Raw genomic sequence first — 18,816 nt, forward strand, 5'->3', positions numbered from 1 at the left:
AGCAGATTCCTCAGTCTATTTTTTTTTTCTCCAGAGCTGGGAGAATGCGTCTTCAGTTACCCTTCAGCATTTTCAGTACCTACTGTCACAGTCCGCACCCCTGGATAGCGCAACGGGCCCTGTGACTAACAAATATTGAGCTGGCGTGGTCCCCACTGACTTAGGGAACTCTTCAGGTTTAAAGTCTGTTGTCTGTTGCCTACAATAGGGCTGCAGGTAAGTATTCCCTTTCCTTTTGAGAGAATAAGGACTCAGACAACAGAGCAGGTTTCCAGCTTTTATTCTGGTATAAAGCCAGGTTGTGGTTAAAGCTCACCACTATCTTGCAATGCAAAAATGCTTCAAAACAATTTCCAGAAAAGTAAGAGGCACAAAAGAAAATAGCCAATAAGCACAGGCTTTCAGTAAAAGTCAGAATAGTTGAAAGTTCACTTGCTGGTTCCTGGACTTTAAGTATAAGCTATAGTCCTCTTCACCAGGACAGCCTTGTATACAGGTTAATTAAGCAACTTTGTAAGTCCCATGGAAAAGGTTTCAAAATGGAGTTCTTCCCACAAGCAGCATAAGAAATTGTCAAACAGTTTTGCATTGAACATGCCCTGGATACTCCCATAGACCTCAGAGAATGATTATTATCCCAAGAGCTTCAAGTACTTTAATAAGAACTGTGCCGTTCTAAACAAGCAGCCTTTCTCCAGCTGTTGCCATGCCAATCATTTCTCAGCTGGTTCAGCTTAGAACGTAATGCAATGCAATCACAGCAAAAATATACCTCAGGGTTTTCCTTATGCAGTTTAAACAGCCTCCAAGTCCCATTACTGGTTTTAACTGAAACACTCTCCTAGCAAGCAATTTTCCATAGCAGCAATTTTCAAACACAAAAATTCAAAACCCAGCTTAGCAGAAACACTGGCAGCTTCAAAATCCTCACAACTCACTTTTACAGCAACTTATGTCCATGGCTTCAGCATAAGTTCCTGCCTCTGTTGCCAAGACTGGAGTATTCGCAAACTCCATTTTCTCAGGTTGTTCCTCCACTGGAAAGGAAAGGATTTCTTCCATCTCCCAATCTCTATTGCTGCTGCTGTCTGGCTGGGATAAGAACTCAGGTTTCTCCCTATATGGCTGCTTGCCTGCCTGCTTCTCCCTCTGCTCTCTTACTCCCTGCTCTTTACGGAGCTCATAGCCCCACCCCCTCAGCCTTGATAGGGGAATGGGACTGCTCTCTCTCTTCAGCTCTGTGTGTTTCTCAGGGACAGCATTTCTTTGTCTCTGCCTTACAGGAGCAGAGTGCAATCTGGGATTTAACCCTTTAACTGGATTGGCAAAGGCTCTGGGTTGAATAAAGTCTTCCTGCATGTAATTTACTGACTTACTTTGGCTGCACTGGTGGTAGTCAGCGATATCAGGTTCTAGTTTGCTGATCTGATCAGCTCTTCTGCACAGGGGCAAGATGTTCCTATACCTTTTTTTAGGGACAATTTGTTTTCTTAGCAGTGGATTTGTCACACTACCCATGTGGGTTTTCCTCATATCCCCCCCCCCCCCTTATCAAGCCACATTAGGGTTTTTTTATCGCAGGTTACGATAAAAACTCCAGCGCTCATAGGAATTCTATGTTAGAGCTTTTACCGCCTTGGCCTGCAATAAAAAACCCTAACATGGCTTGATAAAGGGGGGGGGGGATCATTTCTTATTTTCATCAAAGTTTATTTTTAGTACTTTCCACTTTCTTTTCTTTTTTTATTTATATCTCATTTATCATTACATGCAACAAGGCAAAATAAGGAAAATGAAAGAAACTTACTGTACACTACATAATCAATCAATGCAATATAAAATGCATAGCTAGAAAGAAGAAAATTAAATAAAAGTCCACATTATAGGAGTGACCAGCTCAGATGCTTATACTGCTAACAAGTAATGATATTACTCTATACTCTCTCAACACAACCTGCTAATAATAAAATTAAGAATCAATTCCTTGAAGTACAGGTTATCTAACAATAAGGACTCTAAATGAAAAGGGTCCTGAAATATATATATATATCATTTATAGATTTTGTAAAGGAGATGGCTATGGCCATCCCATATAAGTTGGAGGTGGAGGAGATGTTATCTGTCCTGGATTATGAATCTTCTCCCAAGGAAGAGGTTACAGTTCTGTTATCCCCTATCCTTAAAGATGCACTGATGAAGAATTGAGAAGCTCTCCTCTTGGTGCAGGTTGTTCCAAAAAAGGTAGATACTCAATACCATAGCCAGAAGTCTCCTAGATTTGAGAAAGTGCAATTATTTCACCACTCCCTGGTGGTCAAGTTTACCCTCAAATGAGCCAGAAGTTCCAAGACTCATGCCTTTCCATCCAGCAGCTTCCTGCTCTTCTCTCCATCTTGTGTCCATTAGCTCCCTCTTCTTCTTCCTCATGTCTAGTATCAGTCCTCCATCACACTGTAAAACCCCATAATGGTGATGTGATACAATTACATTACAATTTAATTATTACAATTACAGTAAGTGTATAGATGTTATAATCATGGTCAGATGTTTCCATAGGTTACCTCTTCGATTCACACCAACACAGAGGTTAAACATTTAAATATTTATATTTATTTGTTGCAACTAAAAAACAATAACAATTGAGGGTTAAAGAAAACTAAACCAGTATATCCAACAGTTGTTATCAGAGATTGTTTAAACAACAAATTAAAATATAAATGAATAGCAAAGCTAATTCTCATTCACATGTGATCAAATTTACATTGGTTACACCATTAGTGATAATATTCGGGCCCCAAACATGTCATGCCTTTCAGCTTAATGCCAACTTTATTCTAGAATATCCGAGAACAGGTATTTGACTAGGTAACTCTTTTAAAACCAGAGAGTGTTTCTCAGTCTCAAAGTTCAATAAAATACAAAAAGTGTATATATCTGTGTATACACAAAAATAAAGTATTTTAAAAAACAAACCCGTTTTCACTGGTATCACTGCTTTCTTGAGCTGGGTTGTTATTCCATGACCTGTCTGGAATCAGCAGTTCCTCTGACAAATGAAAGGAAGCAATACCCTAACCTCCCTGAATTAATGCAGGCTAAAGTCAGTTTCTTCTTAGGTTAAGGCCTTGTATTTCTAACTACATGTGCAAAAGAACAGATCATTCTTTTATCCCTAAGCTGACCCTCCCTGGAAAACCCCCCAAAATGCTTCTGATATGAAATCAGCTCACAGATTTTCAACACACACATTTACACCATATCTGAACCACCTTAGCTTTATCTGAATATTCAAGTATCTTTGATTCAGAAATAATTAAACTCCGCAGTAATTACCTCACAGTCTCATAGCTTCTTCACACAGCCTGTTAGTGCTGTATATCAGGAATACTTACTGGAAACAGCTCTGCGCTATAGAACTTGCTAGAATCCCAAGACAATAGATCACTCTTCAAGTTTTAGACCTTCAGTTCTCAGAAGAACATTTAGCCTTCAAAAAATAGTTTCAGATTCTCCAAACATCACACCAATAATACATTCTATCAGGCAATCTGAACTGAATCAATGGTCTTACACAGTGAAGGGATTAAACCTCTCTGTTTCCCAGTACTTAATACTTCTTTGTAGCAACAGGAGTCACAAAAATCCATTTTAAATTATGAAACATACTTTAAAAGGTCTTATCAATTTTTCTTTGAAATATAACTCCAAATTTAATTTAGAAATCTCCTTCACAACCGTCTCCTTACACACCACAGCTCAACAGCCCATAAGCAGGTTTAATTTGCAGTATTTCTCATGAAATCCAACATTTATAGGAAATATTATTTCAAAAATATGCTCTCCTTACACATATACTGTACACAAACTCCAGAGCTGACAGAGAAACCCAGCAGCTGCAAGCCATTTCCTCTCCAATAACTTGTGGTGCCTTAAGCTCTCTGTTTTCTTATAGCTCTCAGTAAGGGTCCTGGAGCTCTTAATGATAGAGTTGCTATTATGTCCAATTTCCCCCAAGCTTCTCTCATCTTTCTGATCTCCCTGCAGCTCACAGGCTCTGTATATGGGCTCAGCCTCTGAGTAGCTCCTAGCATTTCCCTCCTGCCTCTCTCCTGTAAGTACTCCAAATTTATTTATTTATTTTCTTTCTGTTAGAACACTACTCTCCCTCCCATGCCTACTTCAAACCAAGCCATCATAACCTATTTTTTCCTCAGCACCCTATCCTTTGATCACTCTCCCTCTCAGCACCTTTGCTGCTGCTGCTGCTGCTGCTGCAGTGGCAAAAAACACAATAGAAGCACAGAACCATTTCCTGTATGTGTATCTCTTCTGGCTTTGCTAGTCCCACCCCATCCAGAACAGGACTTTCAACACACAGGAAAGAGTTGAGGCTGAGATGCAGTTAGTGCAAGCACCCTTGATGCCTGAGCAGTCCAAATCAGAGGGGGGGGGGGGGCGGAATGCTGGAGCGCTCAGTAGTATGTAGACAGTAAATGGCTCTATGCTTCTTTTCTTTTTATTTATTGCTGCAGTATTGGGAAGCAGCAGTGGGGCAGCAGAGATTGGGGAATACATGATTTGGGCTAGGGAAGCTTAGCCTCTCCAATCTTCGTATACCAGGTGTTTGAATTCTTGTTGAATCTCTATTCTGATGAGTTCTCTCTCTCTTCCCCCTTTGACAACATCTTCCCAGACAGCTGTGGGTTGTAACCCCTCCACAGCCTCTTTTTAGTTTTAGTACTTACTGTTTTGTCAGCCAGAGGAATTATGCTTATCTCTACTCCTCCCCCTGCTGGCTTGCTGACATCTGCTCCCCCTTAATCTTTCAGTACACTGCAATGCACCCCTTTCCTAAAGACATTCATGATTTTCTCTTTTCCCAGGGGATCTAAACCTATCCTGATTTGGATTTGAATTCTTATGCTTGAGAGGAATACCTTATAAAGGGACTGTCCATTTCCTAGTTATTACAAAGCATATATATTTAGGAGCAAGCACTTATGCTAGCCATAAATATGCACCTAGGTATGTACCTCACTCTGCTCACGTGAATGCCCACCTACAAAGTATGCACTGTAGCATATAGTTACAAAATAGCACATAACCAGATTATCATCATATATGATTGTAAGTGTTCAAATAACATGCATTAATGAGTAGAACATTCTCATTTACATATGTTCATGCTACCAACTTTAGGTGGCTCCTTATAAAATCATCTTCTTTAAAGGCAAAGTAGATCAATTGATATTCTGTTAACATCAACTAAATCTTTGGATAGTGATTCTCCTATTCAAAGTTTTGGATAGTGATTCTCATATACAGGGCAGCCCTGTTTTGCAGGGGGTTTTCCACTATATTACTGATGTTATTGAGATCATATACTCTATTGTAAGAAATGCATTCACAGTGAAAACTCCAGAAGTCTTTGGTAAAGCAGAAAATATTTTTATTTTCTTCCTGGCCAGAAAAGGTGTCCAATATGCATTGAAAGAATGACAAAGTAGGCACACAGAGTTCAATACATATATTGATTTTATAGTTAGTTCAAACATTTCTTAGTCCCTCCTGCCTGTCTGCTCATTAGATGGAGCAATGGTAGTTCACAACCTATCAGATACTTTCTTGACTACTTCCTGTTTCTCTGCCCCTAATTACTTCTCCGATTACTCTTATTCCTCAGACCTCAGACTCTATTTACAATTGCCCATATTTGGGCACTTGCTCCTCCCCTCACATGCTCACTCCTTATGTTACGTACATGTACTGGTTACTTAAACAATAGTACAAGCGAAAAAATTGACCCTAATGCTCCACAGAAAGAAAATACGCCAAAAACAAAAGACTCTGTGGAGAAGTGATGTTCCTGATGTAGGCTTTATTAAAATTTCAACTTAATAGTATCAAGGACCCAATCCACTAGGAACTTTGGACCCAACATGGTCCGTGTTTCGACAATACTGTCTTCCTCAAGGGTCCATATAAGTCATGTGTTATTGCCTCGTGGATTATAAGTTAGTCCAGGTTCGTAAAAGCTCTACACTGATGAGAAATGCTCAGTAGCGAAAGATGTTAGTTATGCTGAGACATCAGATCCAATGTTGTCTTGACTGTAGGCATTGTGTTCATACAGTATCAAATATTATGCCAGGAATACCCCCTCCCTTCTGATTCAGCAATAATTCTTGCTATATGTACACCGTGTTAAACAAATTCCCTCTACTGGAATTTATAGGTTATTACACTCTGCAACAATTAACATCATTTATTAATAATTATTCTGTTATTTCTTATTTCATTTCTCACCCTATGAATATAGCATTTGTCTTGAATTCTTCTACTGGCAGTACTGTTAAAATATTGATATAATGGGAACTTATTTGGGATATTATGCAAGACTCATTGACTGAAGAAATTTTGCCAATGTCTTTAAAGCAAGGTAGTGTTTGACCAATTCTTAAAATGCCTGTCTTGATCCACTAGATATGAATAATTGCCATTCTGTTTCAAGTCACCCATTCTCAGCAAAGTTGACTGAGCAGGCAGGGAGATAACTACAAGAAATTGTGGATGAAAATAACTTTTGAGATCAGTGGCAGCATGGCTTCACCCAGCCCATAGTTCTGAAACCTTATTATTGTCTCTAATAAAAATTCAACTTTTAATGGTTTCAGTTAATGCATTCTGTGTTCCAGGTTCCAGGACGACTAAGTGGATGCTTCTCTTCACAGGAACCAGCTTCAAGTCAAGAATTTGTTATATTCAGCCACTTACAGGTATGAGGAATACTTCTTGATCCTATGCCAGTTAGAGTGCATTAATCCCCAACAGAAGTGTCCTCTCTGCACCCACTAGTCAGTAAATTCCCAGAGCCATGTCTCAACAGCCACATCACAACGTTCATACTAGAGAATGACATGGGGAAAAAATTGTCCCTTTCACCACCCCGCCCCCGCGACCACTGACCCTGGCCCCGCCCATCCCCAACCCCACGACCACTATCCCTGCAGCATCCATACAAGCCTCAGTACAGCAATATTTAGCTTATTCCTTCCTTATAAATCAAAGTTCTGGCTGCTGAACTAGAGAAAGATATGTTCAGCTGGCAGGGCTTTGTTTATAAATTTTTATTAACACAACTAATATACTACTTTATCCTAAAGCAAAAAAAAGAAATATAAATTTTTTTTCTACCTTTGTTGTCTGGTTTCTGCTTTCCTCATCTTCTCCTCATTCATTTCCTTCCATCCACTGTCTGCCTTCTCTGTCTCTTCCATATGCTCTGTTACTGTGCTTCTCCCTTCCATCTCTCCCTCCACCCCCTCCCCAATTTGTCTGGTATCCATCTTCTTCCCTCCACTCCCCCCATAGTCTGGAATCTCTCTCTTCCTCATTTCCCTTCAGCGTCTGTTCCTCTCTACCCCATCTTCCCTCCCTTTCTCCCTTCCCCAGTTCCCTTCAGCGTCTTCTCTCCACTTTCTCTTCCCCATTTCCCTTCAGCGTCTGTTCCTCTCCACCCCACCTTCCCTCCCTCTCTCTCTTCCCCATTTCCCTTCAGCATCTTTTCCTCTCCACCCCACCTTCCCTCCCTTTCTCCCTTCCCCAGTTCCCTTCAGCGTCTTCTCCCCACTCTCTCTTCCCCATTTCTCTTCAGTGTGTGTTCCTCCCCACCCCACCCTCCCCAGTTCCCTTCAGCATCTGTTCCTCCCCACCCCACCTTCCCTAGTTCCCGTCAGCATCTGTTCCTCTCCACCTCACCTTCCCCAGTTCCCTTCAGCATCTGTTCCTCCCCCTCTTCCAGTCTATCCTTGCTATTCCAACTCTCAACAGCTGTAGCCACCTTCCCTCAGCCTGCACACTTCCTGCCTCTTAAATTCAGCCCATGCAAGCAAGCACCTAAGGACACTCTTCTCTGGAGCTGGCATTTCGGTGGCCTCTTTATTCTGGTCCACATGCGCTGGCACTCACTGCAGCACATCTCCCAGGTGAGTGGGCAACAACCTCTGCTGATTTGTCTGAGCAGACTATCCCCACCTTCCCCAGTTCCCTTCAGCATCTATTCTTCTCCACCCCACCTTTCCTCTTTGTCCCTTACCTTCGTGGCAGGCAGTTTCTAGATTTCCTTCCTATGAGCAGCCAAAACATTGAAGTTGCATGCAGCTGCAGGAAAGGTCATCTCTGATGAAACTTCCGGTTACATCACAGATGAACTTTACGGCAGCTACACGCAATTTCAATGCTTCGGCTGCTTATAGGAATGAAATTTAGAAATTGCCTGCCACAAAGGTAAGGGGCAGGGAGGGAGAAAGGGAGATGCTCAGATGGGGTGGTGGCGGTGGTGGCGATTGGGTGGCAGTAATCAGTAAGAAGGAAGGGAAGGAGATGCTTGGACGGGGCTGCGGCAGCGGTGGCGATCAGTAAGGAGGAAGGGAGCGCGATCAGTGACTGCACACATTTCCTCCCATAACTGCGGAGACAAGGCAGTGAATGGCCTTGTCCCCGTGGCTACGATGAATACTGTCCCCCCCCCCCCCCCACTATTTCAGCGGGTTACCCATGCTGTTAACCGTGGCATACCGCGGTTAACAGCCACCATGTCATTCTCTAGTTCATACTCCTTGGAAACTTTCCCCTATAGCAAGTAGAAGCTAACAACTGGGAGAGCCATTTTAACAAGGATTTCTTACTAGTCTGGCATGTTTGGATTCCCAAGTTAAATATCCTCTGAGACAGGAACTTTGTGAGAATGTGTAAATAAAATCATGATTTTCATACCCAAATAGCACAAGTACAATGAGAAAGTAAATGCACAGTAAATGCTTGAGTACCTGAGTGTAAACCACTTAGGCTATAAGTGGTATATAAATAATAAATATTTATAGCCCTCTTCTTTCTGCTGGGCTGTAGTATTTATTGGTAGATGATCTTCAAACCATGCTCTTCCCTCCGGTTGTTGGGGAACTGAGGGGTATCCAGGTTGCTCTGTTTAGAAAAGGGGAACTACTGTATAGCTCTCAGACTCTTCCTCTCCCATGGGGCAGTTCCTGCTTTTTCTCCTACCTCTTCTCAAAATGAGTTTCAAAGGTTTTCTCTTTTCTCAATAAATAGCATCACAAATGATTGCCTGATTTTCTTGAGGGTGAGGCAGGTGGGGACTTCTTCTCCCCAGCCCTTGTCATACCCATAGTAGAGAATGACATGAGAATGGGTACCGTGGGCACTCGCAGGGCAAGGATGGGGACAGAGCCCATAGGGCAGTGACAGGAACGGAGTCCATGGGGATGGGGACAGGGACAATCTTTGTCCCCATGTCATTCTCATGAGTCTAGTATTAATATGTAAAAACTTAATACATCTTAGACAATTGGCAACTGAATTCAATGATTAAAAAAAATTGCAGAAGCTGCTTTTGGATTTCAAAGAACTACTATTAAATGACATCATTTGTGTCTTGTCTGACATTTGCAATGTCCTTCCATCATGTACCCATCTTACTGTTACAGCAACAGATTCAACCATCGTTGCTGGCATCAACTAACATTTCTAACATTTGATAGACATTTGATATTTTCCTGTTCATCCGCTACATAGTATAGGTTGTCTTCTACACTCATGTCTGAAAGACAATCCAATTACCTTCCCAGATGATGTAAAAACAGGCAGCTGAATCATTGGAAGGTTGTACCAAAACTAGATAGAATGGAAGGCTCTATTTGTGATTTATAAACAGTTGTACAGAATATTGTTCCTTTTTATACTTCAGTAAAAAGATTTAAATATAAAATCATAAGTGTTCAAGGCTTGTGCAAATTAGAGTAGAGTCTGCAGGGATGGGGACAGAGCTCGCAGGGATAGGGCAGGGATGGAGATGGAGCCTGTGGGGTTGGGACAGGGACAGTGCCCGCGGGAACAGGGTGGGGATTGGGACCAAGCTTGCAGGGACGGGAACAAACTTTGTTCTCATGCCATTCTTTAACCCATAATCCTACTGTCTCCTTAAAGACTGGACATCCAGACAGAGTCCTGGCGCTTTACTTCTCCTCCCAGCTGTCCCAGGCAGCTGAATCCTTAAGCTAGTCGCAATATGTATTTGGCAGCAGTTAATTATATAAAACCTCTATATGATATTTTTAAAAAATTTAATGTGTTTCTTTCTAAAATGGCTCTTGCTGCTTTTGCTAGCAAATATTAATATAGTACGTATATTTCCCAGCATCCATATACATATTTTACAAAAGGCTTCAAATGCAGTAAAGCCTCTAGTAACAGGGACGAAGTGTGAGATAATAAAATTTGCGGACGACACCAAACTATTTAGTGGAGCTCGGACTAAAGAGGACTGCGAAGAATTGCAAAGGGACTTGAACAAACTAGGGGAATGGGCGACGAAATGGCAAATGAAGTTCAACGTTGAGAAATGTAAAGTATTACATGTGGGATGCAGAAACCCGAGGTACAACTATACAATGGGAGGGATGTTATTGAATGAGAGTACCCAAGAAAGGGACTTGGGGGTAATGGTGGACATGACAATGAAGCCGAAGGCACAGTGTGCAGCGTCCGCTAAGAGACCGAATAGAATGCTAGGTATAATCAAGAAGGGTATTACTACCAGAACGAAAGAAGTTATCCTGCCGTTGTATCGGGCGATGGTGCGTCCGCATCTGGAGTACTGCATCCAATATTGGTTGCCGTACCTTAAGAAGGATATGGCGTTACTCGAGAGGGTTCAGAGGAGAGTGACACATCTGATAAAAGGTATGGAAAACCTTTCATATGCTGAGAGATTGGAGAAACTGGGATTCTTTTCCCTGGAGAAGAGGAGACTTAGAGGGGATATGATAGAGACTTACAAGATCATGAAGGGCATAGAGAGAGTGGAGAGGAACAGATTCTTCAAACTTTCAAAAAATAAAAGAACAAGAGGGCATTCGGAAAAGTTGAAAGGGGACAGATTCAAAACATATGCTAGGAAGTTCTTCTTTACCCAACGTGTGGTGGACACCTGGAATGCGCTTCCAGAGGGCATAATAGGGCAGAGTACGGTACTGGGGTTCAAGAAAGGATTGGACAATTTCCTGCTGGAAAAGGGGTTAGAGAGGTATAGATAGAGGATTACTGCACAGGTCCTGGATCTGTTGGGCCGTAGCGTGAGCGGACTGCTGGGCACGATGGACCTCAGGTCTGACCCAACGGAGGCATTGCTTATGTTCTTATGTTCTTAGATCTGTGACCATCCCAATGAGGACCTCCCAATTCCTGCTTAGACACCATATATTATGTTTTAATTTAACTTAACCTTGTTTAGTGAAGTTGAAGTAAACATAAACAGGCAAAACAGTGAGTATACTACTAGAATACATTACAGGCCATGCCCCTAAATAGAGCTACATTACCATGCTCTTTCTAATGTCTTTCTGGCCACTTTAACATGCATATTAAGACGTTATATATCATGCTACTGTTAGCATACATAGGAGAGCCTTAATATTCACATTAAATATTATTGTATAGGCTTCTTTCTATAGCATTCTTAATGATGGTGCTTTGACGGTACAGAATTATATGAGGGCCAAAGGTTTAGACAAGGAAAATACAAAGATTGATACATCACAGCAGGCTACCCCATACCCAGTGAAATTATACAGACAACAGTTATTCCAATGTGTCAACAGTGGTGATGGCTTAACTTGAATTGTAAACTTGCTCTGTTAATCCCCACTGCTGCTTTGATGGATATGTGAGTTTGTATTAGTCATCAAATGTAAAGAGCAGTTACTATAATATACTTGTGTCAAATTGAAAAGGCTAGCAAGCTATACTGGGGCAATTTCTGTTTTGCAATTATATGCTACATAACTCTTTCAGTACTATATATAGAACAATCATTGTACTCCTTATGTTAATTATAGTAGTTCTTATTTTTCAGCTTTAAAATAACAAGGTAGATCAAAAGAATATGGTTTCTTCTATCCAGCTGATTTCACTCTTTAGTGGTACTATTGGTACATTGTCATTTTGAGCGAGAACCAATTTAACTACTAGTTACATTCAAACAGTATTCCTTTTAAACAGCAAATTGTACGTTTTGTCTTGATCTTATACTGTGTTTTCAAAGAACCACATTAAAAGTCTAAAAAAAGTTGTAAATAATTCTTTACAATGACTTTAAATGCATTAGTGATGGTTTGGAGACCAAAATATTGTAACTCCAAAAAGCAACAGTTTTACTGAGAAAATTTAGCAAAACTTGACTTTTACTTTCTTTTTTAGTGGGCAAGTTTATAAAACTGTTTATGCATGTAAAACACATGGGACAATTCTGTAAACTAAGCACTGACATTTACACACATAAATATTTAGAATATTAGTATATATGTGAGTACCGTATTTTCGCGGATATAACGCGCGCGTTATACGTGATTTTACGTACCGCGCATACCCCTCGCGCGGTATATGCCTGAGCGCGGTATACAAAAGTTTTTAAACATAGTTCCCACCCCGCCCGACGCCCGATTCACCCCCCCAGCAGGACCGCTCGCACCCCCACCCCGAACGACCGCTCGCACGCGCTCCCACCCGCACCCGCATCCACGATCGGAGCAAGAGGGAGCCCAAGCCCTCTTGCCCGGCCGACTCCCCGACGTCCGATACATCCCCCCCCCGGCAGGACCACTCGCACCCTCACCCCGAAGGACCGCCGACTCCCCAACAATATCGGGCCAGGAGGGAGCCCAAACCCTCCTGGCCACGGCGACCCCCTAACCCCACCCCGCACTACATTACGGGCAGGAGGGATCCCAGGCCCTCCTGCCCTCGACGCAAACCCCCTCCCCCCAACGACCGCCCCCCCCCCAAGAACCTCCGCCCGTCCCCCAGCCGACCCGCGACCCCCCTGGCCGACCCCCACGACACCCCCACCCGCCTTCCCCGTACTTTGTGTAGTTGGGCCAGAAGGGAGCCCAAACCCTCCTGGCCACGGCGACCCCCTAACCCCACCCCGCACTACATTACGGGCAGGAGGGATCCCAGGCCCTCCTGCCCTCGACGCAAACCCCCCTCCCTCCAACGACCGCCCCCCCCCAAGAACCTCCGACCGACCCGCGACCCCCCTGGCCGACCCCCCCACCCCCCTTCCCCGTACCTTTGGAAGTTGGCCGGACAGACGGGAGCCAAACCCGCCTGTCCGGCAGGCAGCCAACGAAGGAATGAGGCCGGATTGGCCCATCCGTCCTAAAGCTCCGCCTACTGGTGGGGCCTAAGGCGCGTGGGCCAATCAGAATAGGCCCTGGAGCCTTAGGTCCCACCTGGGGGCGCGGCCTGAGGCACATGGGCCAAACCCGACCATGTGTCTCAGGCCGCGCCCCCAGGTGGGACCTAAGGCTCCAGGGCCTATTCTGATTGGCCCACGCGCCTTAGGCCCCACCAGTAGGCGGAGCTTTAGGACGGATGGGCCAATCCGGCCTCATTCCTTCGTTGGCTGCCTGCCGGACAGGCGGGTTTGGCTCCCGTCTGTCCGGCCAACTTCCAAAGGTACGGGGAAGGGGGGTGGGGGGGTCGGCCAGGGGGGTCGCGGGTCGGTCGGAGGTTCTTGGGGGGGCGGTCGTTGGAGGGAGGGGGGTTTGCGTCGAGGGCAGGAGGGCCTGGGATCCCTCCTGCCCGTAATGTAGTGCGGGGTGGGGTTAGGGGGTCGCCGTGGCCAGGAGGATTTGGGCTCCCTCCTGGCCCAATATTGTGGGGGAGTCGGCGGTCCTTCGGGGTGGGGGTGCGAGTGGTCCTGCCGAGGGGGGAGAAGAATCGGACGTCGAGGGGGGGCATCAGGCTTTCAGGATGGGGACAGGACTTCAAGGGGGGACAGGCAGACCTTCAAGGGGGGACAGGCAGACCTTCAAGGGGGGACAGGACTTCAAGGGGGACAGGCACGGAGAGGCGGGGCAGTGCACCGAAAGTCAGGGCGGGTGAACGGTGAGTCGGGGCAACCAGAGGAGAGTCGGGGCAGTGCACCGAAAGTCAGGGTGAGTCGGGGCAACCAGAGGAGAGTCGGGGCAGTGCACCGAAAGTCAGGGTGAGTCGGGGCAACCAGATGAGAGTCGGGGAGAGCGAAAGGAGATTCGGGGTGGCCAGAGGAGAGTCGGGCAGCATGCGCGTTATATGCCTGAGCGCGGTATAGAAAAGTTTTTGTACATATCATCGTGATTTCTGCGCGCTATACCCCTGTGCGCGTTTTACAATGGTGCGCGTTATATCCGCGAAAATACGGTATATGTGCACTTAATACATGTACAGTATATGTCAATATGCTGACTAAGTTATATTCTGTAAATACCACTTAACTTACATAGCACATATTTGCAGGGGACATAAAGAGAGGGAGAGCATGGGTAGGACAGAGACGGGGTTCCCACATATGTTTGTAACTTATAGTAAGTTACATGGCAAGCAAGTCACATGGTAAGTTACATGGGTATGTGCTGCATTTTGATATTCATATTTATACCTAAGTGCTCATGCCTAAGGGGAGAGTGTAGCACAGTGGTTAAAGCTACAGCCTCAGCACCCTGAGGTTGTGGGTTCAAACCCAGGCTGCTCCTTGTGACCCTGGGCAAGTCACTTAATCCCCCCATAGCTCCATGTACATTAGAGAGATTATGAGCCTGCCTGGACAGGCAGGAAAAAATGCTTCAGTACCTAAATTCATGTAAACCGTTCTGAGCTCCCCTGGGAGAACGGTATAGAAAATTGAATGAATTAATCAAAAAATGTTAGGCACATTAATAACAAGTTATGCTAGTATTCTATAAAGGAAATGAGGTACCTTTATAGAATAGACTCCTACTGCACACTCTTCAGATGCCTAATTCTAGGTGCCCTATTGTAGATTTGACTCTAATGTAGTAAAGAACATAACAGAAACCCACCACATTATCTCAGTTTTACTTGCATTATATCCTACTCTAAAAGGATGTACATATCTGATCCCAAATAATTCATTTTTAGCTTTAGTCAAATATCTCCCCTACTTACCCCTCTTATAGCAAAGGAGATTCCCAATTTTAATTCATTTTCTTTTGCTTAAAGATTAGAAATGGCCCATTCTAGTCTTCTCTCAAATGTGTTTATATTTATTTTCACCTCTTTGATTGCTACACATTCTTAATAGCTCTATCCATATTCTGCTTCTATTACACTCCACTTCACCCATTGAAATAATTGACTTCAGGGTTTATATTACAAGTGATTTAACTGGGCAGGAGAGGTTTCCTGCCTGATCAAATTGCCTGTGTTGGCTATCCACTGATATTTACTGGCAATTAACTAGGCATTGCCATTATCTGGGTAGTGCCAAGACAGTCTAAGGGTGGAGTCTGGACAGATCCATCACTTATCTAGGTACTGGTGACATTCAATGCAGATGCCCAGATAGCTCATAGAACCACATAAAAAAGTCCAATTTTTGTCTAGTGAGCTGTCTGTGTGAATATCATCTGACACCCAGATAAGTTCCAGGTATTGGCCTGAATATGTATTTGGTCCCCTCTCTCCCCCCTTGAAGAGTATTGGCCCATCCCTCCCCAAACAAGAACCAACCCCCTCCGTCACTCTCCCCCAAGGGCATTGCCCCCCCCCCCCAACAAGAGTCAATCTCCCTCCTGAGTACCCACTCTCTCAAAGGACCCACCTCCTGCATTCCTCCCTAGGCCAACCTTAACAGTCCTGGGTGGACTAGTTTAGGAAGGACAGGATTGATTCCCAATTGCTCTTGGCCATGGTGACTCTGGGTTCAAAATGGCTGCTGCAACCTCTATCACTAGTACTGTGATAGTGGTGGTAGAGATCACAGAAGCTATTTTCAAGCTGGAGCTTTCACAGGTAGAAATAAGTGGAGTTGACTTGTTGGTAGGAGTACTGATCATGGGGGAAAGAAGGGAGATGGATCAGAATTGAGTTGGGAGGGGTTCTTGATCAGAAATCCTCATGTAGGTCCTGGTTGAACCCTGGACTCAAAATGATACATCTCAAGCCCCCACTTTTGAGGAGCTACAGTTAGGATTCAAGCTGTATATAAGCATGATACTAATGCTAGGGGTACAGAATTGCCTTTTTGAACATGGAGCCAGAAAGGTCAGCAGGACCATACATCTAGACCACCAGAGATTTCTAAGGGAAGGCTTGCGAAAGGAGGAGGTGAGGGGTTGTGATTGAGGATCCAGAGTTATTTTCAAAGTGTTGGTGCACATATCTTGTTGGATGTAGAGAATGCCTTTGGGATGTTCTGAGGTTTAGAGGCATCATATGTCTTGGGGGGAAGAGCAGGAGATGCTTTGAGGGGTGGGGATTCTGATCAGGGGAGCTACACAGATGATTTGCTCCCACCTTTTTAGAAGGCTCCCCATGAGCACTGGGTCACCTCAGTAGGAAAAAAATTCGAACTCATATCCGGCAATGCAGCTTGCAAAGTTCAACATAAGCTGTGATTTTCAATTTCCATTATAATGAGACGTTCTGTACACATTTGCATGCTTTACATCTTATTATTATGTGGGCCAAGGTGACTTAAACTAACATATTATGGTAAAATAATGTACAATTTTGCCATTTCATGCATGTTAAAGAAAAAACACACTATTTGTCTCAACATATATTAGTAATTACTCTCTTTGACTGGAAAAGTTATGTGTTATCCATGCTGGGAAATATTTTTAAAACCACTTAAGAGGCTAGTATCTAATGGTGGTTCTGAATATTTCCACTCTTTGCTCCTTATGCTTAATAAGAAAACAGTTTTGATTTTTAAGTGTCTTCTTCTAAAGTTCATCTTTATATTTTTTACTTATGCTTTCTAGGCATCTCCAGTGTGTCTATTGATATATTCTACAGAAAGATATGAAAGGATTGCTTAAAGCCAGAATATACCAACTGTATTGAAATAAATTCTTCCTAATAACCTAATCAAAGAGAATTGTCAAATAGAATGAGGAATTACCAGACGTTAGTCTGTTAAATGTGCATACGAGGTCTGTTCAAAATGTTCCAGGACAGTTTGAATTGCGTGCCAACGGGAAGTTTTTTTGAGATGCGCTAGGTGGCATTGAGTAGCTTGAAACCTCACGAGTAATCTCCTTTTTTCCCGTTTGTTAATATCTTTTTTCGTCTCTGAGCTATAGCAGTTTTTGTGAAAGTGTGTTTTCGTGATTGGCTATTTTTCATCATGTGCGACCCCAATGGGCAGCACAACAGTGTGAAGTTCTGTTTTAAATTGGGTAAGACTGCTACAGAAACTTATGAAACGTTGAAGTGGCTTATGGGGAACATGTTATAAGTTGTGGAAGGTGTTTTGAATGCGTCAAAATTCCTGAATTTTGCACAAAAAATGCAATTACAGTTCTTCCCCAGCCACCTTACTTTCCTGACTTAGCCCCTGCTGACTTCCTCTTGTTTCCTAAACTTAAATCCACGCTGCAAGGAAAGCAGTTCAACACCAGTGAAGACATACAGCAAAATTCAATGCAGCAACTTTTGGCGATTCTTGAAGATGCATTTAAGGGTTGTTTCCAGAAGTGGAAACGACATTGGGAAAAGTGTATACATAGGGAAGGGGAGTACTTTGAAGGGGACCAATTGGAATAAGTTGTAACATTGTTTAATAAATTTTTATAAAATCAGTCCTAAAACTTTTTGAACAGACTTCGTATATTTGTATAGAACTTGTACTTATATTTTCACTCCTTGCTATATTGAGAGAAGCAGCAGATACTAACTTAATTTCTATCTCTCTCAAGTACCCCTTCCCCTAGCTTTTACCCAGTTTTACTTTCTCAGAGCTTGTCATTTATTTCCCTCAGCTGCAACAACAACAAAAAAAAAGACACATTTCCTGCTTCCCCTCAGCAACTTGTCTCTCTGTAAGCTTAAACCACACTGGAAAGTTCAGGTTGGTCCCATGGTTTCAAGTCTCATGAGATTTGAAACTGCAGGAACTCCTGCACTTCCTGAACAATGCAGCTCAAGCTTAAAGAGAGCCGAGTCATAGCAGGGACGCAAGAAATATGTCATTTTTTCTACAGTATGAGTCAAACAACAATGGGGCAATGGTCTTTCCAAATAAAGAGAGCCAAAAAGGATCAATAAGAACATCAGTTTATTTTGTCTATCCACACAGGTGAAAACCCGACAAAGCAATGTGTTTTGGCGTCTAGTATGCCTATCTCAGGGGTCAAACATAATCTGAGGTAACATTTGACAGTGCTGGTATTCTTTGCCTCGATGTTTTTGTGAATTTCTACACTATTGGAGGTCCACAAAGTTTATTTTTCTTTTATGAGCATTGTTAATTTTGTTCACTACATCTCTGCTCAGAATATGTTTGACCCCTGAGGCAGGTGTATTAGACGCCAAAACACAGTGCTGTGTTGGGACTTCACCTTTGTGGTAGAACAAAATAAATTGATGTTTTTATTGATCCTTTATGACTTCTCTTTATTTAGAAAGACCATTACCCATCCCACTCCTGTTGTTTGACTCTCATTGTTTTCGTGCCATGTTCCCTTTTAGATTTTTTTGTGTGATTTTGTTTCTACAGTACTACAACTAAAAAGTACCATTTGGTCACCAAAAAAAAAAAAATCCTGGATGCCATAGTGCAATTTTTAGGTACCATGGTGACCTGGCTTCTGGGTTTGTTGAGCTCTGTATGTGTGTTCCATTAAAGCTAAAGTGATGCATCATTGTATGGAAGAGCTATGACAGGACAATCTGCTAACAGTATCTTAAGATGAAGAACATAGAGCCGCAGACTGGAAGGGCTACAGTGTTACA

At 43.2% G+C, this 18,816-nt stretch overlaps 1 protein-coding gene across 1 annotated transcript in view; it reads left to right on the forward strand.

Moving 5' to 3' along the window:
• LOC117359685 overlaps positions 1 to 11,694 on the forward strand; it is a 58,788-nt gene extending 47,094 nt beyond the window's left edge. The window contains exons 6-7 of the mRNA XM_033942901.1: positions 6,696 to 6,776; positions 11,515 to 11,694. Of these exons, the coding sequence (XP_033798792.1) occupies positions 6,696 to 6,776; positions 11,515 to 11,694 (261 nt within the window). The remainder of the gene's footprint in view (positions 1 to 6,695; positions 6,777 to 11,514) is intronic.
• Positions 11,695 to 18,816: the final 7,122 nt, after the last annotated feature.

The sequence above is a fragment of the Geotrypetes seraphini genome, chromosome 4, assembly GCF_902459505.1.
Source record: "Geotrypetes seraphini chromosome 4, aGeoSer1.1, whole genome shotgun sequence".
In the NCBI taxonomy this organism is placed as follows: domain Eukaryota; kingdom Metazoa; phylum Chordata; class Amphibia; order Gymnophiona; family Dermophiidae; genus Geotrypetes; species Geotrypetes seraphini.